General features: G+C 40.4%; 1 protein-coding gene across 1 annotated transcript in view; it reads right to left on the reverse strand.

The window, feature by feature from the left end:
• yes1 (YES proto-oncogene 1, Src family tyrosine kinase) overlaps window positions 1-23,049 on the reverse strand; it is a 28,699-nt gene extending 5,650 nt beyond the window's left edge. The window contains exons 1-9 of the mRNA XM_039816450.1: window positions 22,670-23,049; window positions 11,213-11,503; window positions 9,945-10,044; window positions 8,840-8,938; window positions 7,711-7,814; window positions 7,247-7,396; window positions 5,261-5,416; window positions 2,538-2,717; window positions 1,005-1,081 (exon numbers count right to left, since the gene is read on the reverse strand). Of these exons, the coding sequence (XP_039672384.1) occupies window positions 1,005-1,081; window positions 2,538-2,717; window positions 5,261-5,416; window positions 7,247-7,396; window positions 7,711-7,814; window positions 8,840-8,938; window positions 9,945-10,044; window positions 11,213-11,495 (1,149 nt within the window). The 5' untranslated portion in view covers window positions 11,496-11,503; window positions 22,670-23,049. The remainder of the gene's footprint in view (window positions 1-1,004; window positions 1,082-2,537; window positions 2,718-5,260; window positions 5,417-7,246; window positions 7,397-7,710; window positions 7,815-8,839; window positions 8,939-9,944; window positions 10,045-11,212; window positions 11,504-22,669) is intronic.
• Between the last annotated feature and the right edge of the window lie 370 nt (window positions 23,050-23,419).

Genomic DNA, 23,419 nt, shown 5'->3' on the forward strand with positions numbered 1-23,419 from the left:
CAAATGAAAAGATTAGGATCAAATCTCACTTTTGAATAATACTAATTGAGAGGGGTTACGGTGAGTTGTCATTCTAAGACATATAAACTTCATCAGGGTTTCTGCAGCTTTCAACAAGTCAAATTTAAGACTTTTTAAGACCTTTATCAATGAAATTTACAAAGAGTAATAATAATCTGTTCAAATACAGAAAATTATATTTGGACGAAAGGAAGAAAGACCACGCCACAGAATAAAAAAAAAAAAAAAGTATTTCAATGAGCATTAGAGGTAGTGTTACATGGACGTAGGAAAATTAAGACCGGTTTAAAATTATTTAAGACCTAAAATTTTCATTTTGAAATTTTAGACTTCTTTTTATAGACTTTTTAAGACCCCGCGGAAACCCTGTTCATTGATCCAAGATTTGACCCAGATAATGAGAAAAAAGAATTATATTAAATGAAGGTTATAATCACAAATGGACACATCTTTAACACAACTATCCAGCATCTCCTCACGCTGGCTGTCAACTCAGAGGCATCTCGAGGTTCCAACCCGCCTCTGTCTAATTCTGAAACACTTTTCCACTCTGCTGACGGAGCCTGGGAGCGTGGAGAGGCGAATTAAGAGCAGATCACTGTAGGTGACTGAACCAGCGAGCTTAAGTGGTCTCTGGTGAGCAGTGTTTAAGTGCTACAGTTTAAGTGCTACAGTGGCAGTTAAGTGGTGGAGAACGAGGGGAGGCACATACAGTGGTATAAGGAGGAAGAGAAGAGGGAGGGGAGAGATGTCAGGTAGGATAATTAATAAATATGCCAGATGAAGAACAAACTGAAACCGTTTGAATATTGCACTGAATATTTGACTAATACACACCTACGCACACGGCTGGAAAGTTGCTCACATTGATCTCTTTTGGTTTTATTTCTGATGTATGAAAATGCTTTCCCCGCACAGAGTTAAAACATCAGCTGGGCAGTTAAGAGGTAAATGGAGTTTCACACGCTGTGTTTTGATCCTACCTGTGCAGCCATGTCCACCAGCTGGGGCAGCTTCAGATATCTACCATCTCCCTCCTTCAGGAAGTCCAGTAAACTACCTGTCAGAGTTTAGAAGAGTCATGCAGAATCAATACATCTGTCTGGTAGGGCTGTGCGATATGGAGAAAATCAGATATCATGATATTCTTGACCAAATACCTCGATGTCGATATTGCGACGATATTGTATGGTTGACTATTGCTGCTTTAACTAAATGTTATTTACACAATGAGATTTTTGATAAATAATCACCAGAAATGATTTAATGACTTAGTGGGTAAAGGCAAATAATAGAACAGCGAAAACAGTCTGGTAAGTTCAAAAAATGACATCACTTTACTGTAATGCAGCCTTTAAAACCAGGAAAAGACAACACTTATGTCATATCACGATATTACGATATCCAAAATCTAAGACGATATCTAGTCTCATATCACGATATCGATATAACATCTCGATATCTTGCCCAGCCCTACTGTCTGGACGTTGTGTAAACACAACGCAAAAATAAGTTGAGACAAGAGTTTGGTGTGAGAAAATGCAGAAATAACCAAAACCACTCGAAGGCAACATGACTGCAAAGGACCTAAGAGGCTTTTCTTCATTAGTTCAGTTATAGTATGTTGGTTTCTATTGGTCACACAGACCAATAAAGTTTTACGACTACTCATAATAAGAGTCATAATCAGTCATACTCATTTACATTACAAGAGGTTACAGATTCTTGCTACATTACAGTAATGCCCCAACTACAGACTTTTCCTGTTATTATGCACATTTTTTACCACAGATGATTTAAGAGGACAGTTGATCATGTTTTGAGTGGTTACATTTAAAAGCTACTGCATATTTACCAAATTCATTCTTTTTTTCCCCAAGTTTCGAATGTTTTACTACACAGTAAAGCTCCAACAAGTGAAATAACAAAAAGCAAAACATATTTCTGAGTGGAGGGGGACTTTAAGATCATAAAGAAAACTGGATGAACAACAAAGTATCAAACCCCTTAATTTAAGGGTGGTTGGCTTGGAGTTGGTGGGTTTGTCCCCAAGTGAATAAAGCTTTAAACATACTTTCCACTTCCGCAGACTACCACTTACCAGTCTAGAGGTGCATACGCAACCAACTGGACCGAAGTGTGGAACAACGGGAGCAAGCACAGCAGGCGCGCTACGCGTACAGTGGCAGTGACCACTTTTTTGGGATGCTTGGACCCTCATGGATGTGGGAAGGTGACGACATTCACTTCATGCTGAATGAACCGGACCGGAAAGCTTAAATGTGTGTACTGAATGCAAATTTCACTCTATGAATACAATAGCGATCCAGTCTATAGATCGGTTATCTTTGGTGTCCGTACATTGTAGCACTTGTAGACCGATTCAGTTTATATCTTCGTTTTGAAGCCTACATTTTCAGATTTTCCGTTACAAGTGCACTTGTGCCCCCAAGTGTGTCTACATATGACTTTTGCTTATTCTTGATTTCTGGTTTGTGAGTTTGACCGGTCCTTACCTTTGCCCATAAATTCAGTTACAATGTAGATGGGCTCCTCAGACACAACGGCATAGAGAGGCACCAGTTTGTCGTGTCGGAGTTTCTTCATGATCTGAGCCTCCTGCAGGAAGGCCTCTGGGGACATGGTGCCTGGCTTCAGGGTCTTAATAGCCACCTTAGTAGTGCCATTCCATGTGCCTGAATGAAAACATAATAAAAAGAAAATGATCACTTGTGTTTGAAATAAACCAATGTTGCATTTGTGCAGCTTGTACGGTATTTTTGAAGAAATAATTCATCTATTGCAATTTATTAAGTGACACATACTGTAATACCTAAACACTGAAGGTAAATTTAAGACTTTTTGACCCCTTTTAAGTGATTAAAAAGTCAATCCTAAAATCAGCCGCCGTGCCAGTGATCTCTGGCAGCGTTCCCTTGTGTAAAGAGCAGCTCAGGAGAGAAAAAACACGACAGCTAAAATAATCAGCCACTTCCTGGTTGAGAGCCACTTACTCACGCCCTGCTTGCATTCAATGAGCTGAGGCAGGAGATCTACTGCCTCCGTCATAAGGCTGACCTTCATAAATGAATCACACTGAACAAACTACACGCACACACACAAGCTGGAGGACAAAGTAGGGCAATGATCATATCTAATAATACTATGAGGTGGCGAGAACATAGGAGAACCGAGGTCAACTAGCACAAGCCAACAGCAATACATTTATAAAAAAAAGAAGAAAAAAAGTTGAATAAATACATGAATGGGATTTTTGGTAAAAAGTTGTAGCTGCGCAGAAAAACCATCAAGAATTAACAGTGCAGGGAGAGAGAGGGAGGGATTGCACAGCCGAGGACTGCAGGTCGAGGCTTGCTGCAGGCCAGGCTTAATGAAAGACTGAGTGATGAAAGAAGAGAGTCGTGTTTACTCAAAAGCCCCCGTCTCACATGCAGGCCAGGGAACTGAAGCGTAGGAGGTGACCTGTGATTACTGAGCTCTGTGTGTGTTTTTACATGCTGTGTTGGCTGTTTGTAGGTGTTTGCTTGCTTAACAGTAACGTATTAACTGGCATTGCACACCGTGCACGTGCTCCTGCAAGGCACAACGGTGTGTGAATTTGTTTGTCTGTGTCTTTGAGACAGAGATAGATAGGGAACCGGTTGAGTGACTGGTGTGTGTGTGTGTGTGTGTGTGTGTGTGTGTGTGTGTGTGTGTGTGTGTGTGTGTGTGTGTGTGTGTGTGTGTGTGTGTGTGTGTGTGTGTGTGTGTGTGTGTGTGTCAACTGCAATCAGCATTTACATCAGTATATGGGCCAGTGAGGCAGCAAGATGAGCTCTTTACCAAGGTCAGTCCCACTCAACTTTAAGCAAAAATGAATTCTATGAACTAAATCAGTTTATATATACCTATGCATTTACTGCTTCTGAGTTGTTTTACATTAAAATTACATCAGTTATAAATAATGTACAGCGGATGCTTTGTCTCTGTATGTAAGCCCTAATGGCCGTGTGAGTATATGTCCGTGCAGTTGTTTATATTATTTACTAATTCATGATCAGTGTTTGCGTCAAACAAATACTACAGAGGGTATTTGTGTATGCGTGTGATGCTGACCTAGGAAGGCCGTGGACTCATCCTAGTGCATCCTGGCAGGACTACATAAGGCTTTCCATATACTAAGTTTTGCTGACAGATTTCACACAAATATGACTCAACCTGTATCCTCTTCATGCAGCTTTTACTCTGCAAGGATTGAATTTCACAGCAGAGACTTTCATTTTCTGTTTCTGTGGAATTAAAAGAGGAAATGCTAAAGACCTTTAAGGCATTAGATAGACCAAAAAAATTATTAATTAAACAAGAAAGAATTCTGCAGATTAAATCGCTGATGAAAATAATCGTCCATTCCTGCACGGCTAGAGTATAACTGGACCTACAATAAAGATGCAGCATGGTGTGCAGTCAGCCGTTAAAGGTGCTCTAAGCGATGTCGCGCATTTTTTAGGCTACATTTTTTGTCACACACAGCAAACATCTCCTCACTATCCGCGAGCTGCCTGTCCCCTGAACACAATGTAAAAAAAACGCGGTTTCTGTAGACAGCCCAGGCTCCACAAACGGCAACAAAAAAAAACTGCGCCAACCTGCACCAGGAAACAGTGTTCCAGCCAATAACCGACAAGAATGATTTGGGGGTGGGGGTTGACGGGATGAGGAGGAGGGGCGAGCTAGCCTCCGTTTTGTTTGAAAATACTTCGAACCTGAACAAGAAGTGACATCACCCAACATCGCTTAGAGCACCTTTAAGACAGGAGTGAACGGTATATATAATTCAATTCAATTTTATTTATAGTATCAAATCATAACACAGGTTATCTCGAGACACTTTACAGATAGAGTAGGTCTAGACCACACTCTATAATTTACACATATACTGTGCTATCCCATAAGTTACCTGTATTGAAATACTTTCAAGTAAGCTACTGATGGGGCAAGTAGTCACTATGCCACAAAGCAACCAGCACCAATTATTTCCAGAGGCTGTGCAAATGAATACTGCTTTCTGGTGTGACCAGGCACCAAAAAAAAAAAAAACACACAAAAAAAGAGGCTAAATGATAGAAACATTTGTTAGGAGTGGTTTCTGTGGCGCCACGGTTCCTTCATAAACCACTTCACAAGACAATATGCATGTGTGTGTGTTTTTGAAACATATACTGCCGTAATGCTCGCTTACCCATCCAGACTTCTCCGAAGCAGCCCTGGCCAAGTTTGATTTCCAGTCGGAGGGACTCTCGTGGGATTTCCCAAGCATCCTTAGCTAGTCCCTGAGTCTGAGGCTTCACTGTGGGACACACAGTTGTCAGCCTGTAGCACAGACCATCTGCATGTTCTGGACAGGAACAGACATGTAAAGACACACAGAGAGGCGGGAGGAACAGAAAGAGAATGAGCTTTAAATTGGAGCTTGTTAGCAATCAGCCTGCGTGTCGTGTTAAGTACATATACAGTCATAGCAGTAAGCAGAGCCATGCTACAGTAAATGGAGCGCAAACGTGATGAATAAAATATGTCGCCATATGACACCAACAAACATCATACAACATACAATCAAACCGCAATGAAGCAAATGCACAGAACACTTGACCCGTCATTCCTCACAGAATAATCTTTTTTTTTATGCTCTGTTCCAGAAATAATCAAATGAGTAATTTCACCATAGTGACATGAACTGTGTGAAGTTCATTTAATTTGAATTGCAGCGAGAAAGCAAAAAGATCAAGGGGCTGTTTTGGTGTTGAAGCCTTTTCAGGTACAGCAAGAGCCTAATGCAGCTGACAGCACAAGGTCATAAGGAGCAGAGATGGTCCGATACCATTTTTTGCTTCCCGATACCGATTCCGATACCTGAACTTGCGTATCGGCCGATACTGAGTACCGACCCAATACCAGTGTGTCATATATTTTATTATGTTTTAACAACTCTATACTACTATCCCTGTATGGATGGGATATGATTTCTATCTTTGTTGTCTGTCTGGCTCAGGTTAAACTCTTTGTAAAACATGAACAAACACAAACAATGAATGCCACAGAACCTTCTTTTATTATCCAGTTTGACAGTCAGTTATAACGGAAAAAGATTTTCTTTAGGGCTTTATTACGTGGTATCGGATCGGTGCATAAACTCCAGTACTTACCGATTTTAGGCAGTATCGGAACATCTCTAATAAAGAGCAAGGTTACCTCCCCTTTTCTGCTTTACCCGCCCAGAGAATTTGGCCCACCCATGAGAGAGAGACATCATGGCTTAAAAACGAGCAAAGTGGCACTTGGTCAAGGCCACACCTCCACCCCCCACCTTGCACCCCCCCTCCTCTCCCCCTCTCCTCCTCAATAGCTACAGACACAGAAATGGCACATCCTAAGGAAAGCTCATTGTAGGACTGGCTCTAGTGGCTGTAATTCTGCACCAAGGCTGAATTTCATGAAAGAGACTTCAGATACAGTATTAGGGGACCACTAAGGTCTATATAAAAGAGACTTCAGATACAGTATTAGGGGACCACTAAGGTCTATATAAAAGCATCCAAAGAGCACCATGTCATGGGACCTTTAAATTGCTACACTTAGTGGAATACAAAGGAGTCAATTATAAAGAGCACTGCAGTTAGTGAATTACATGAATTATGTGGAAGTGAGCCAGGCAGGGTTAACAACACAAGACCTAAAATCAAACGCTAAAGACTCACATACACATCCTCTTGTTTATGGATTTTGCTTTTGGGAGTTTAACTGTATTTGTTTACCTCATCCAGATGCATTCTTGTGACAGTCTGAGGGGTTTCTTTTAGGAACAGCTGTCTGCCTATCAATATTGTGGAGATTACAGCATGCTTAAGACGGTTTTATATTCATGTCTCTTTTGGCTTAAGTCTCACATGGTTGGACTTTTTTTTAGGGACTTTGTCATGATTGCTGAGCTGCGACTGTGTCAGTTAAAGCACTGCTTCAGAATCACGATCAAGAAAAAAACAAAAGACCCTCTGTATCCCAAAACTATTATAATTACCATTGGCATGTTTGTCCTGAAAACATATTCCAAACATGAGTCAAAAAAGAAGTAAAAAACACTTGCTCCAAGTGAGAGCAGCTGTCCAGTTGTAAACAACAATTTGTCTAAAAGCTTCCTACATGAGAATTAGGTGGACGGGGTGCATACCTGTGTAGTGTTTCACCAGCTTCTGTAGTGCCTCAAACTGGGCCCGAGTGGTGATGTAATAACCACCGTTGTCCAGCTTTCGGATCTTGTAGTGTTTGACGTTGTCTCCCTTCACCTCATCCCAGTCCCGGATAGACAGAGAGTAGGCACCTTTAAGATCCACAGAAAGGAAGTTAGATTGTGGTTCATAGCAAGCAGAACTCACTTAAATCTGCAATGCATCTCAGGCTTTTATTCTACATAACAGATAAATATAAAAAAAACAAAAAAAAAACACATTGAACTCTTAGCCTACATTTTACAACAGTTTTCTTCCATTAAAATGAACATTTGGCTGCAATAAAAACCAAATCCACAGCTCGCACAAGCGCAAATAAAGAAAAAAAGCTTTCATCATTTTCCTTATGGATCAAAACAGCATCGTTATCACTACAGTCTTGCTTTCAAGAAATAAATGCTTTTACCTTTGGTCGTCTCGCTCTCTCGTGCTAAGAAAGTGCCCCGCTGGTTCCCTGGAAGCAATAAGAGACGCTCAGCGTCTTTGCGGCCCATTTTACCAAAGTACCATCTGCACGAAGAGAGACAGTCAGATAGTCAGACACAGGAGGAGCTCTCGATGCGATATACTGGACACGTAGGATTTTCTTATTCATGTAATAGGAATATGGCACTGGTGGTGTGATATATTTAGATGTTGGTTATTTGGAAATTCTCTGGCTTTATATGAATCATATAAATCCTCTCTGTTAAATCCTAAAGTTAAACATCAAAAACAGATGAACAGGAAAATAAAACATATTTGATGTTAGTTAACATCAGGAATCTGTATATGTGATTCATATGTGGTTACCTTCAAAGTCAGACAGAGGCAATTAAATAGCTTAAAGTCTCATTTAAGTCAAAATAATTTAGACCATGCTATGATAATTACAGCTTATTATTAACTCTGCTCCAAGCCAAACGTCTTCAGCTTGTTCCATTACAAATAAGGGCTATTACTACTATGAATAAAAAGGAACATTAGCTTGTGGCTGTAAACAATCTTAAAAATCCAGATTAGGCTTTTTCTTTTTCAGTAGTAGTAAGAATTTAGAGTAGTAGTCATTTTCAAGACATCGTTACAAGTTCTCACATGTCGAATTGTCTCACCTGACAGGAACGTTTCATTTCCCCAGATCAAATTGAGAAGGAACCAACAATTCTGAACACTGTTGATCACTTGTATTCACTCTATTAGACCAAAGGCAAAGATAGCTAGCTGGTTTATATCGTTGTTTTTAGTAGCTTAAAACATCTACTATTCGTAAACTGGCTGTCAGCCAATGAGAAACCAGGCCACAACTGTCTAAAAGCAGCGCAGTCCCCTAACGTTCCTGTCACACCGGATGAACAGCAATGAGGAGGCCACCGACAATATAGGGCTCCATTGTTTAGACTTGTTGGTACATGATGGGTTAGTCACAATGTGTGACCGCCCAGCCGCATGATGGCTTCTTAATCAGAAGAGAACTAACTGAACAGGGTGAGAAACATGAAAGGAATGTAAAAGAAGAAAATAAAAGTGAAACAAGAAAATGATAGGTGAGCTCTTACTCTTCAGCCTGTATGGAGTCGGCTGGAGCCACGTAGTTACTGGGAATGTAACCTTTCTGTCCGGTGTTGATGGAGCGAGCCTCCCACCAGTCGCCTTCCCTGAATAGAGAGCAAGTTAGAAATCAGAAACACACAAAGACACGATTAACAAAAATAAATAACACCTACTCTAAAAAGAATACTGCAGGTATAAAAGCATACAAAGACAGAAAAGTAACAAGGTCGTATTACGCGTCATTTAACCACGTCAGGAATCTAAGTCATCACATCCGGGTTATAGATATCTGGCACAGTGGTAAAGTAAAATTACTTTAAAAGGTGCTCAAAAACGTCTTGTGATATGGGCTATGGGATATGTCCACTGTTTCAAACTTTCAGGAACATAAGGCCAATAGAAAAATCACTTGGTGCTTTTTTGTAATAAACAAGCTGTATTTTTAATGCAGTCTGTCACCTTATTCAAAGTACAAAAAGAAATTCCCATTGTGAATCAATTCATTTTTATTGTTAAATAAGCCACCCGGCAGCTCCCTTGGGCTGTATGTATCACTGTCGGAAAGAAATTTCCCTTTTCATTATAATTTATTGTTATTGCCTTCATTTCTGTTCTTGAAATAAATGGCATACTATACTTATTGTACACCAAAAAAATAAATAAAAAGCTAAGTTTCGCATTTGTTTGTTGTTGTTTACAACAGTATTCTATTAAAGAGGGAAATAAAAGTTAATAAGCAATGACAGAGAAAAAGTAACTAATTCCATAAAAATGTAATGAGTTTGACCTTCAGCCATATTTTCAGTGAACTGTTGATGTCAAATTCTGTAAGTGTTGGCAACACATTAATCGATTTTATTATGCGCATTGCTTGTATTTTACTAAATAAGGGAAGAGTGGTATGTTTTACACTGCAACCCAAATGCAAAACCCTGAACCAGAGGAATGATCTATGGCAGGAGAAAAGCGCTGGGGACTAAACAGATGGCCCATTAGAGGAACCCATTAACCCAGACAGATTTCTGCCTCAATATCAGACCTGAATACAATGAGGGATTACACACACACACACACGCAAAGTTTGCCAGTGTAAAAAGCAAATGTACTCACGTGTTGTTGATAATCTGGAAACGATCCCCTTTTTTGAACGACAGATCATCCGACGTCCTCGCCTCATAGTCGTACAGCGCTACGAAAAATGTAACACCACCTGCAAGCAAGAGAGACTAAGCGTTAGAGGAGTGCATATATAAGTACGATAGCTAGTTAATCCCAGAGCCGCTGTCAGATTTCTTTAAATCAAGCCTTTTTTAATTTTACTCTGAAAATGTTACACAACAAATGAAAACAGCACCATCAAGTTTTGACCTTTAAACAAAGAAGACAAAATGCTCATTTTGACTTTCCTACTGTCTTCCTTTTACAATATTTCATACTTGAGTCAAGGTCTCATCGAGTTGAGCAAACACACTTATAAACAATTACGCTAATACAATTCACAACTGTATCAAAAAATACAACTATTTTTTTGTTTAAAATACCCCTTTATTATTATCATTATATTATCATTATCATTTTGAAATATCCCACTTCCTGCCCCTTAGAGCCTGGATTAAAAATACAACCAGCACAGTTGATTTTTTTGTGGTCTGATGTGAAAGAGTGCAGCGAGACAACAGGACCCCGATATGTTTATCTTGAGGAGGAAATTGAACGGGCATGATTAGATCTACAGCAGGTGGCAGTCCAGAGAGAGCAAGACAGGGACTGAGGGAAGTGTGTGTGCCCGAGTGTGTGCGCTTTGGAAGAAAACATTATCCTTTGTTGTTCATTGCATAATTTACCCATACAATCTATGATGTATTAACCACCTGAAATGGGAATGACTCTTGGTCACTGTTCATGTCACCAAGAGTCATTTCATCACCAACAGTTCCATTATCAAAAAGCCTTTTGAAGCAAATTATTGTTGAAAATAAAAACGTGTGCATGACTGAATCCATTACATTCGGTGCATCTAATTGTTTTCTTTGGCTCCAGAGACGCAATGCCCACTGCATGGTTTCCCATATTACAGACCTATTTTGGGTTTCTCCTTGGCCTTGATGTTTTGGCTGATTCATTTCAAATGTCTAATTTGCATAACATCTGCTGCTCATAAGGTCCTGTGCATGACAAATGCTCAGTGAGTTTATTCTAAAGTTGTACACTGATTTACACATATTGACAACAGAAGGAAAAGTTGGTAATGGTAGATGGAAATGTTTCAAAAGTATTGGATTCTATTAAAATCCTCTTTTTCATCTCAGTTTCTTCTTCCCTTGTTCCTGGTCCCATCTGTCTCCCTCTGAAAGCTTAAATCTTCTCCACAAACTGACCTGTGATGACACCAGGGAAGGGACTGCTCACAGCCACGGAGGTGAAGGAGGTGGAGGCCCCGCCAAAGGGCGTCATGACTGAAGACGCCCCACCGAAGGGCGTGAGGGCGGCGGCATGACTGTTGTAGCTGTTGTTGTGTGTCTTCATAGCTGGTGAATGACCCATCAGGGTGGGGTCAGGCCCGTAGTGGCCCAGGTGGGCATTGATCTGCGTGGCATTGGAGTTGTCGGGTCGGTATTTCAGCGCCGGCCCCTTGTCCTCTTTACTCCTGACGCAACCCATCGTCAAGGCTGCGGGGAGGAGAAGGAAAAGGAAGATTGGATCAACTGGAGTTTGATCTTCAAATTGCAGTTTGAGTTTGGCTGCATTTACATTGATTAAGCCATGTGAAGTGTCTACTGTCACAGTTAATGACTTAAATGTAACTTTAACACAAATTGGGATTATGGATTGTGATAAACTGTATAAAAACTCAACTGTAAATGCAACCTAACATACAAAACTTCTCTGGAAGTGATTAGATACACATTTAAGACCAAAACTACAAACTGTGACTGCAGGGTGAACCAAGCAAAGAAATGCGTGGAAATCAAGCAGGATGATAATTACAGACAAATCTGCCAGAAATATTTGTGAATGGGAAACAATGAGTGGCTCACTGATAATATTGTGAATGCAACTGGCTGACTCTTGTAGGTGGATAGAAGAACTGGATTTAATTGGGAGATTTTGATACAAGATTTGTAAAAGGTGGCTAAAACAGATGATTGAAACCTAAGACTAGACAGCACACACACCAACATACGCAGTTTTTTGTAGTATTGAATAGGTGTGTGCAAAATAAAAAAAATAAAAATTCACATTTGTATTGTGATTCAAACTCTACCGATTCAACATTGATTCATAGAATTTAATTTTTTTTTTTTCGTTTTGTAATGGCTGTATACCATTGTCCTGAAATGAGTTTAGCTCGCCATAGATGGTGCTGCGTCGAATTCCGACTGACGCCTGGGCACTCTTGTCATAATCAAAAGAAGAACCAATGCACTCTTTCAATGCTCTAAACTCCCACGAACTCTGAACGAAAAGCTCTTTTTATTTAACGGTTTTATTTTATACTTGAATTAAATGTATAAAGCTGGCCAAAGTGTTTATTTTTGTATGAAGACACATAAAGTAATATCAAACTACATTTCATTTGTTGGGTTTCTTTTCTTTTAAATTGTATGTCTACTGCAATCACATGGGAAAAGTAACTACATTTACATACTGTGAATCTTCGGTAATCGTTTTTGAATCGAAAATCGATTTTGAATCGAATCTTGAGCCTAAACCCCCCCCCCCCAAAAAAACAAAATTGAATCGTGACATTTTCTGAATCGTGCACCCTTAGTATTGAACAATGACTTCAACACAATGAACGCCAGGTAGACTATGATTCTAGTGGTGTCACTGGGTAGCCTGCAAAATCCTGTAACAACACAAATTATATCTTGTTTCTTTATGTTGCTGTACAAATACAGAGAAAGATATCGCAAAAAAATGGGTCATTTGCTATTTTATAGTGCAATTTGGTATTATAAGGGCAAAAAAAAAAAAAAAAAAATGGAGTAAGTTTACAAAAGATGGTGGATCGAGATCCATGGGCAACAAGGACCCTTAAAGATCTGGAGGTGAAGAATGACCAAACTATTTTACAGTTTGTTCGGTTTAAATCATTAATTCTCTTTCTATGTCATGTTGACAGTGCTGATTCCATTTGTAAAAATCAAATCTGTTTAAAATGTTCAAATGTGTAAATTCATGTGTACGTTAGTAACCAAACCTAAACCTCGTGAGCCCATGCTTTGTCATGGGGTCGTCATGGGGGCTGAGCTTGTGTCACAAATAATTATGATATTGTACATACTGGCCTGGAGCCTTTTCTCCATCCACAAAACAAAGACTGCATGCCATTGAATGACCTCACATGACTTCACAAGTCCCCACAAAAGCCTGTCAAGCTAGATCCTGTTACAGCCTATGGCCATTTCAACTCCTCCTCAACTCCCTGTGATCACACTATCAGTGACACAGATTTATGAGGGTCAAAAAGCCCATCGGTGTTAAGAGTCAGTGCTTTCTCCTCCTGAGCTTACGGATATAGGAGACTCTCGGAGGTTTTTTGTGTGTGTGTGTGTGTGTGTGTGTGTGTGTGTGTGTGTGTGTGTGTGTGTGTGTGTGTGTGTGTGTGTGTGTGTGTGCTACATCAAGGACAAAGACCAAATGACTTCCATAAACAAAAAGGAGAAAAAAAAAAGTTTTGGCTCCGTTAGCATTCTTTGGAAAGAAATTATCTTTATGACATTATTTATTGATTATGAAAAGGAGTAGATTTTTGGGATGTCCTCACAAGAAAGGTATCTGGTGACAGACAAATGCACGTCAGTTTATGGGTGTATAAGTATGTCTGTGTGTTGTCATGAGTTGACAGCATCATCTACAGAGCCTGCTCTGTTTATTGATTTCTCTGTCACCTTTGGCCTCTTTGTCAAGTGGTTCTGTGCATATGTGTGTCTCTCCAACTGTACACAATAAAACAAGCTTCCAGTGTATAACAGATGGACACTTCAGCCCAAGACTGATCCACTCTCAATGACTCATATGCTGGCATTTGTAAACTGTTATGACATAGTTTTAAAAACCTGTCAGTGACAGGTCACATATTGGTATTGGCAACAGTAGCAAAGGTGTGTGCTCCTGTCATTCAGATGGAAGGCCAACAAAGCCAAGACAGAAAACAAAAGGCAAGACAAGCAGAATACAGAGGGCAACCTTTAGGCCCCAGTGGCTATTCATTAAAAGGCGTTAAACCACACACAATGCAGGCAAATGTGTGCGTGTGAATATGTCCATATTTCTGTGAATTACAAAGTTTCAACACAGTCTAATAAGCCTTGTGTTTTGTTTTTAGCTTTATTGTGTTATCTTGAGACATGCACACATATTGGATGTTGTTGGATGTTTGAGTGCATCTGCATATTTAGTTTTTGCTTCCATTTTTAGGCAAAGCCAGTACTTTTCATTTTATTTTAATTTAAATTGACTACACCTGTGTGGACGTGTTATTGGCATTTAAATTCTGCCTAAATAAAACCTATTTCAGAGAGCTTTTTGTTGAGCTACTTTTTGATGCGTTTTTCCGTGATTTTGTCTTCTGGACTCGGATTTGTTCCTGACATTAGCTGCTTGAGCAGCTTTAGCTTCTCAGACTGATATGACAAGTTAATTCACATCCCAAAGAGATGAGATTTCCAATACAGACTCCCTCCCTCTATGAATTGTAAAGGATGTATTGATTTGGCAGTTGAGGACGTAATCCCCTGGTGAAGAAAGTAGTTTTTTCAGCCTCTGCTGGAAGAACAGCCTTGGCCTGTAAAGGGCAGTGCTACAACTAAACCAGATGAGGGTCAACAATCAATGTATGGATATACTTATCAGATGGATGGTCTATTGACTTCCTCCCATGAAAAAAACGGTATCGACTGAAAGCCAATGCTGAGGCAGTGGAAATAAACAGCGGGGTGAGAAGGATGGATGGAGATGAATTATCATTCAAGAAAACAGATTGAGAGACAGATTGATGCTGCGCAGTCGTTTCATCGTTTAAAAAGCAAATGACTAATCAACTCAACTCAGCTGACATGTTTTTATTCTTTGTGTAGTTGTTCAGTCACTTACAGTATTTTTGTATTTAACTCCATAAGCAGACAGCAACATCTTTTACATTAAACACTTATTACATGCCAGATACAAAATTTAAGTGAAGTGGGTGAATATGAAATTATATTATCTTGAACAAATACAAGTACAGTCAGTCAGTCCAACTCGTGTAAATTGGCCAGCTATTTAGTCCATTAAATTAATTTAGACAAATTATGGCTTTTTTTTGGAAACCAGACACTTTCCATAGGATTGTTACCACAAACAGAATAAGCAATAACAGCTGGTTACAACAGCATGGGAGCCTTGTGAGCATGGCAACATTAATTGCCCTGGCAATTTGTTAATGTTGGTTAATATATGTAATGCATCATGAAACATGTCTGCAGTTTTGTGAGACAGAGAAACACTTACACTATACTGCTGGAAAGAGCAATGCAGTTTGTGTAAAATTACTAATTTCTCAGTTCTCTGGCTTCTCCATATCTTGATCAACAAAATATATAAGGTATAGCTAAGATTTTATACGTGCTCATTCTCATTTTAGTACAGGAAATGTAGAGTCTTGCTATCACCAGACCAAGCTCAATCTTTTAAGATTGAACATTAGTCTGGGGAGTCTGCTCTGTATTTTCTCTGCACAAGAGGCGTGATCAAATATCAAAATTGTGATTTATTAAAAACTCAAAAAAGGACACCATCAATAGAAAACAATTAGAAGTTATTGTTTTTTAATGAAATAACTCCCTTTTCTTGCATCTAGAGAGCCCAAAACTGCTAATGCTTTAAGAACTAGGGAGCATAAATAAAAAGGAGATTGAATAATGACTCTATTGATCTGATTCTATAATCGAGTCCATACCCGATTCCAAAATCACTAAATCAGCGAAGTCATCTTTTTAAATTATGTAAATTTTTTTAGGTTCTAGTAAAGTTCTTTCTAAAGTAGAACCCATTTTAAATAACAAATGTACTTTCCCACTTTAAAACCACCCATGGAGAATTGTGCTCCGAGAAGAAGAGAAACGGCCACCTCTCCAAAGAAAGCCTTTCGATTTATTCTTTTGTCAGTCTCATCTACCTTTTGTTATGGACAAAGAGAAAGTACCTTGTGGTGCTCCCCCCACAGAGCACCAGCACACTCACAATCCCCTGAACTATACAATCCTATACACATGCTAACACTGAGCAGCACAAATGCTTATCAGGGCACAGTTCTTACATTTGTGGAGCCAGAAATCCCAACAATCAATCAAACCAAGTGCTCCAATTAAATATTCAAAACAACCAGATGCCTCTGTAGACACTAAAGCGTTTAGTAGACTCGCCGTTCCTGATCTGTCGCACAACATTGTGACGTCATGGGAGGCTAATGAGGAAAGGCTACCAACTTTGCTATTTCTACAGACTAGAAGAAGAAAAGAAAAAAAAAAAGGTAAACAATGGCAGAACTGGCAGCAGCATTGACGTCAATGTTTCGATTGGATGACCTACTTTGTTGGATCAAGCCTTTCATTTACCATAAAAGAACTCCTCTTAACCCAGTAAGTTTACAAGAGAGACTTGCAGTCACACGCATCCAGTTCCCCTCGAACTCGTCCATGCTTCCTGTTTCCGCTTTGTCGTGCACTTTAAATCCTGGCGCGCCAGCGAGATCTACGTCATTTTGACGTCACATTGGCGCACGACAGGTCGGGAACGACGACTGTAAAGAGGCCTTAACGGATAACTTTATGCAAACAACCTAACAGAATGTCGATGACACACATTTTTAGCATGGGGATTCCTCAGTTTGTATCCACCACCCCCCAGTCCTGGTCTATCCTCTATTGAGTATTTCATTTAGATTTAACTGTCCTCAAATTACATGTTTTAGTCCTGGGAAAGAAAAGTAGTCCATGAAAAACTGAGAAATAAGAGTGAATCTTGTGTGAAACAATTTCCAAAACTAATGACAGCTCAAATCGACTCCATAGCAAATCAAATTACAGGGATATTATTCTATCCTCTCTCAGATGGTTTCCTGAATGAATGCCCTGTTATGTAGGCAATGAGATTAGCTGGAAGAAATGTGTTGTGCTTTTGGTGGCTCCAAGGGAACACAGTAAATACCGCTTCAAACTCATACAGAGATGTGGGTCAAGGGATTTAATGACCAAATGTAAACAGTTTTTTAACATCTATTAAAACTTAAAAGGTGCAATGTGTAATTCCTGGCTACACCAAAACATAGGGGGCAGCATTTCACATTGTGCAAGAATTGCATGATTATGATACTGTTCAAAGATTGGGTACAGTTATACACAATGTCCTCCAAAATGTAGTTGGGATTCTGCATTTAAGAGACTGTTCCAATGAAGGGTTTCCTGCAGTCTAGGTCCATCCCAGCAGAGATTATTCGCTCAGCGGAGCTCACAGGGACCAAGAGCCAGCGATGGAAGAGGAAGCAGAAGCGAGGCAAGTAAGTGTGAATCCAGGCTAGGCCAAGAATGGCTCTGCATAAACCTGCTGTACCCAGCGTCTTTCTCGCCAACGCCCGCTCTCTCGTCAACAAGTAGGGTGACATGAGACTGCCGGATACCAACTACCACATGAATGGTAATAACGGAGACCTGGCTGCACAAAACCATCCCAGACTTTAGCTGTGGAGCTAGCGGACCGCACACCCAACTCTGCATCGCCGCCTGTGCTTTCTCTCTGCTAGGCTTTTGGTCACTGTGCGCTCCGCTGAGCGGGTAATCTCCGCTGGGAGTGAGCAAGAATATCAGGGGACCTGTCCATTGCAAAGTCTTGTAACGCAGAATCTCCGATTGGGTGTGCGGCCGCTACATCCTTGGCGGGGTAGTCTAAATCCAAAATCTATAACACTTACATAGCCGCTGGAAATTTTGCTTTACGTCCTTCTTTTCGGCTGGATGTCCGTTACCTTACGCTTTCTTTGTGTTGGAATTTTAAACTCCAGTCGATTTATGAGGACTATGGTTAACAGCTCCTCAGATCTCTGCAGGGTAAATCCAAACAGCTAGCTAGACTATCTGTCCAATATAAGTTCTGTTGCACGACTAAAACAACTTTCCACCAAAACAAGTTCCTTCCCGAATGAACAACGAAGTGCAACATTATGAATGTCTGCCAGAAAGACTGTCTGAACATGTGCTTTCTTAGCTCCATATTTAAATAATATCCAAAAGGAAAAACAAACAATTGACATTGACGAGGTCGACCAACACATCTTAAGAAACAATTCTCCTCTAGTATAACAAGGCCCTTCCACTTAGGTAAATTTATACCAAAATGGGTTAGGGCCAACTCACATCTGTAAGAGAGTCTAATTTATTTGTATAACCCAGTTATTCAGTTAGACTTTCAAAGAGTTTTACAGGCATGCCTTGTACGAAGAATTGACATCCCTCTTAGAACAAAATTCTGCATTTAATCCTGGCATTCCAAGAGGAACAATGGGTGCAAAACAGAAGAAAAAAAATTGGAAGTCAGCGAAAAGTTTTTATAGAAAAACATGGTAGTAGTGTAAATGAAAGGAAAATCCCACACTATACACCGATGAGCCAATCTCCACGTACTCCATCAAGAGCCCCTCTATATTATTACTGATAAGGGGGTATAAACAGGATGTTGCTGACTACCATGAAGTTTGTGTAGTGTATTCATCAAGCAGATCAAGCATGACGCAGCTCTGAACTCTCGTTAACCATTCTAACTAATCAGATAAGACGCAAAGCCGAGTGTTCTGGGAGAGGCTCTTCCACCTTTGAGTCACTGCCCTGTGTAACCTTTGCGGTCACTTAGGACAAAACTTGTCATACATACTTGTCAACACTTGTAAAAGGTTGTATATTCAGTAACTATATTTCACAATTATTAATGTCCAGTTAGACTTTAGAGCCTAAGGATGGGTATGAAACTTCAATACTTTTTGGTACTGGCATGAACCCAACAGTAAAGGTCTTCTTTATGTATTCTATGATCAGATAGGTCTAGATTTAAATAAAAACTTTTCTAGTTTTTTTATCATTATGTAGGGATGCACCGAATATTCGGCCACCGAAGATTTTCGGCCGAAAATGGCCCAAAAGGGCATTTTCGGTCGAAATAACTTTATCACCGAAACAATACGGCCGAAAATGTTGTGATGACGCAAACAGAAAACGCGACCTGCACGTGTGTCAGTACCCGATCCGTTCCACCTGCAAAGCGTCTCCTAAGCAAAGAGGTTGAGACGGACCACGGAGTGAAAACAATGAAAAGTACGCTCTTGGAGTCTGTCAGCACACGTTTCAGTGAGATCTATTCGGATCCTCTGCACTTCATCGCGACTGTACTTGATCCGCGTTATAAAGACCATTACTTGGATGCGGAAATAAAGAAGGGGCGAAACGATCCAGGCCGCGATGGATGCGGAGAACCCGCGTGGAGACGGAGACGAGCAGGCCCAGCGAGGAGATCAGAGCGCAGAAAAAAGACTTTGTCCGCTGCACCAGATGAGGGGCATGCACCCTCGTTGTCTGATATGTTCAGTGAAATCCTGCAAGAAAGTGCCTCAATTAATAATAATAATAATAATAATAACAATAGGTAAGCTATTCTGTTCTTAGGCTACTGTATACTGTATGTGACTATCAGATTGTAGCCATATTTCTGCTAGATATTTTTTTAATTAAACTTTAATATTAATTTATACAATTGCAATGCCTTGATTTTAGTAAAGTTAGTACACAGTCATAGCCATAAATGCAATGGTACTAATAATTGGCTTAATTTCTTTCGGTGTTTCGGTTTTCGGTCTTGGTTTCCTCTTTTTTCGGTTTTCGGTTTCGGCCAAGAATTTTCATTTCGGTGCATCACTATCATTATGTTTAGACAAAGTTCCTCTATGGCTGCATAGCAGCCCTAGCCTCTTTGGGTTGAAAGGTATAAGCGAGTATTCAGACCAAAAACATTGGTGGGAGCTTGTTGGTACCTATGAGACATAAAATACAATCAAAGTCCAGGGGCAGTAATAGATTAATGTGTTTAAAAGGCTTCTCAGACTCATAAACACTGCATAACTACTTTTGTAATACTCAGAGGCAGGATTTTACGAAGCTGGAAACTATTTTATAAGCACTTTGTGATAACGTCACGTTGCGTTGCCAGGTTCAACTTTGCAGATTTTCCGGTTGTGCAGAAAAACGCTGAACCTAGCTCAACTTTTTCTGAAGCACAATAAGCCGCTCAACCAATGAGAACATGCAAGCACACCACCCGTTTACCTCGTAATCTTTCTAATGAAAGATAAAAGTGTGTCTCTCTGTGCCTTTGCATTGTACTCATCGTCTGATTGGTACCTGAAGCAACACGCCCCCCACCAACCCAGCCACTTGCATATTTTTTTTATTTAAACGCAGGGCTATTTTCGGTCTCAACGTCCGCCATGTCTGTTGAACCTCATGTTGAACCCTGACCACATTCAACGTCCCAGCTGGGTTTGTTCAGGTGTGGTCTGTTGTACTGTGACCACACCCAGCTCTGATGTAGCGTGGTACTACAGTGCCACGCTACATCACTGCTCCACAGGGTGAAGAAAGGGCATGTTGTCACAACTAGTTGGCAGGGAAGGCCAGATATATATCTCAGAGTTTCAGTACCATTTTGGGATCGGTATTGAAACTCAAGTATTGTATCAGCAGTAGTATCACAGCTTTTTTTAAATGATACTCAGCCCTTTTAGAGGAAAACACATTAAAGTAGTGAAAAGCAGGGCTGAAACAATGTTCATACAAAACATTTTACTGATAAATCATTTAGGCTGTAAAATTTAAGAAGTTGGTGAAAGATGCATCCCAATTTCACAGAGCAAAAGGTAACACAATCCTCAAATGTTGTTTTGTCCGACAAACAAAACCAATGTCCAAAAGTCTTCAAAGTATAACGATATTAACCAGAGAAAAGCAGCCAATCCTCACATTTGAGAAGCTGAAACCACTGAATAGTTACTCACTACAATGTTGTTTTCTATTGATCATTTCAGCACTACAAGAAGACCATCAGGTTACTATTGAGCATCTCTATTTTTTTTTGTTTTTTTTTGTTTTTTACTTGTTTTAGGCAAAAAGCAGAATCTGAAGTCCACAAGCTGAACTTGCTCATGCTATGAAAGACACATCCATTGCACTAAAAGCCTGAAAGCTAAGTTGACAGACTTGCTCTGTAAAAACTGGCTGCAATCACATTGAGATGAGGAGGTACCAAGGTCTGCAAACCACTACTGAGGCGTAACTCCGTAATTGCCCTGGCACACTCTCTGAGGCGGAGCTCGGTCTTATCTTCGGGCAGCCTGCCATCTTTGCCAATCATAGTGAGTGGAGGTGGCTGGTGGGGTGGGGGAAGAGAGGAACTTCCTTCCGACTCCATTCATGCCATTGAGGCCACCTGCTGTGCCGGTCAATGGCTGGAGTGAAGCTGGGAGAGAGAAAGGGCCATCTTCAAGCTCTAAAATAGAATTGCTCTTCTTGTTCTGTGCCCACATTGTGACTGAGGATATGTGGAATCTAGGTTTGTTCAGTTTGCTAACATGCGATTCATTGGAAGCTTCAAATCAGCAAACTGTGATGATACTGTAGTCTCATTTGTGCCATGAGGACACTTTAGGAGTATGCAAGGATCTTTAATGACTGCAGTTAAACTCAAGTCCCCTGAACCCCAGCCAGCACCACCTGTTAGCGCTCCTCACTCCTCTGCCAACAGCCCTCTCCTTTCCAGCTGTGTGTGTTGTGTGTGTGTGTGTGTGTGTGTGTGTGTGTGTGTGTGTGTGTAGCGACACGACTGTCCAGCCAACTGGGTCTGTACAGGGATTACCGTGGAGCAGGATTACTGTGGCACCAGAGTACACACACACACACACACACACACACACACACACACACACACAACATACACAAAATCAGGGACAGTGACGATATTAAAAAAAAAACACACACACACACACACACACACACACACACACACACACACACACACACACACACACACAAAATCAGGGACAGTGACGATATTAAAACACACACACAAAATCAGGGACAGTGACGATATGAACACACACACACACACACACACACACACATTCCTGTAAATTATATCTTCTTACACACATGAATTTTGTGGTGTGAGTAAATCTGGGAAGTACAGTTGCACCACCACAATAAAAGCATGCAAGAACAGACTTGGAAAGTACTGCAAAAATGCTTAAATTACAGAGGATTTGACATTTTGGAAGGTCTGTTGTAACACAGCATAGTCTTGCAATAAAGGCCTATAACAGCTGAAGCCTACAGCAGCTGATTGTGTGAAAGTAAATAGAGATTGGGCGAGGCAGAACGAATGGAATAAGTGGTTACAATTGGTTATGTGAAAAGAAACTCTTCAACACAATTGAAATGAGGCTATACAAGTTACAAAAGAGATATTTGAATTGTTATTACGTTTATTCCATGGCTAAAACGGTGCAAATGCAGCAATTTAGCATTGTCCAGGACGGGTTGGGAGTCTTTTCTCATTGTTTTCTTCTCCCATCGAATGGTAGAAGCAAATAATCCTCAAGAGTCCTGGTTCAGGATTAACAATGAAACAGACTTTTATAAAATTGTAACACACCGAGAAAACTCTCCTGATCTCTTTCCCCAACTTTCTCCCAAGTGTCAGGCCCTGCTCACTCACTTCCAAGACAAAATGCGACTTTTTTGACTAGCACTTCTTACCTTAAAAGCGACCTTTGCAATGTTGTACTTCGGCTACATGCGTCCTGTGATCTTTTTTTTCCCTCCACGTTTTTATTTCACGTCGACGATGTAAAGAAGTGGAAACAGCCGAGAGAAGCAGTCTCTAACGTTGAATCTCAGTCTTCCGTCCGTCCCATACCGATTAACTACTTCACCAACCCAAAGTCCTCCGCCGGGATCCTTGATATTCCTTTCAAACGAGAACACACCGCCCGTTGACAAAGGCGGCGTAATATGGCGGAGTAAGAGCCAAGGAAAGCAGTTAAAAATCCAGAAATCACCGCCTGCTGATGGGTCAGCGTTGCCCTGAAAGACACACAACAATAGCCGGACTAGTGCCGACGAGGCCAAAGAAGCAATAATGCTGCGTTCAGGTACTCAGAATAGACGCGTACATCCGGCTTTCCCAGTTCAATTGATCCTTAAACACTGATTAACACAGAGGCTCCAAACTTTTTTGGCTTGTGATCTCTTAAAACAAAGCAATCAAAACAATCTGTACTTGTGAACCCCGTCACCAGTTGTATATGTTTACCTGTTGACCAATTTAACTAAACTTTGCAGCAAATGGAAGATAGAAGTAGGCCTGTTTAATGTTGATCAACTGATCAATTCAGCTCTAGTAGGTTATACATTACTTTGTGCATGGATACTTTGAAATGCCGTGGCATAGTAAAAAAAAAAAAAAGAACATAAGCACTACGCTTTGCAATTTATGTTTCTTTTTAT

The sequence above is a fragment of the Perca fluviatilis genome, chromosome 11 (genome assembly GCF_010015445.1).
Source record: "Perca fluviatilis chromosome 11, GENO_Pfluv_1.0, whole genome shotgun sequence".
Lineage (NCBI taxonomy): Eukaryota > Metazoa > Chordata > Actinopteri > Perciformes > Percidae > Perca > Perca fluviatilis.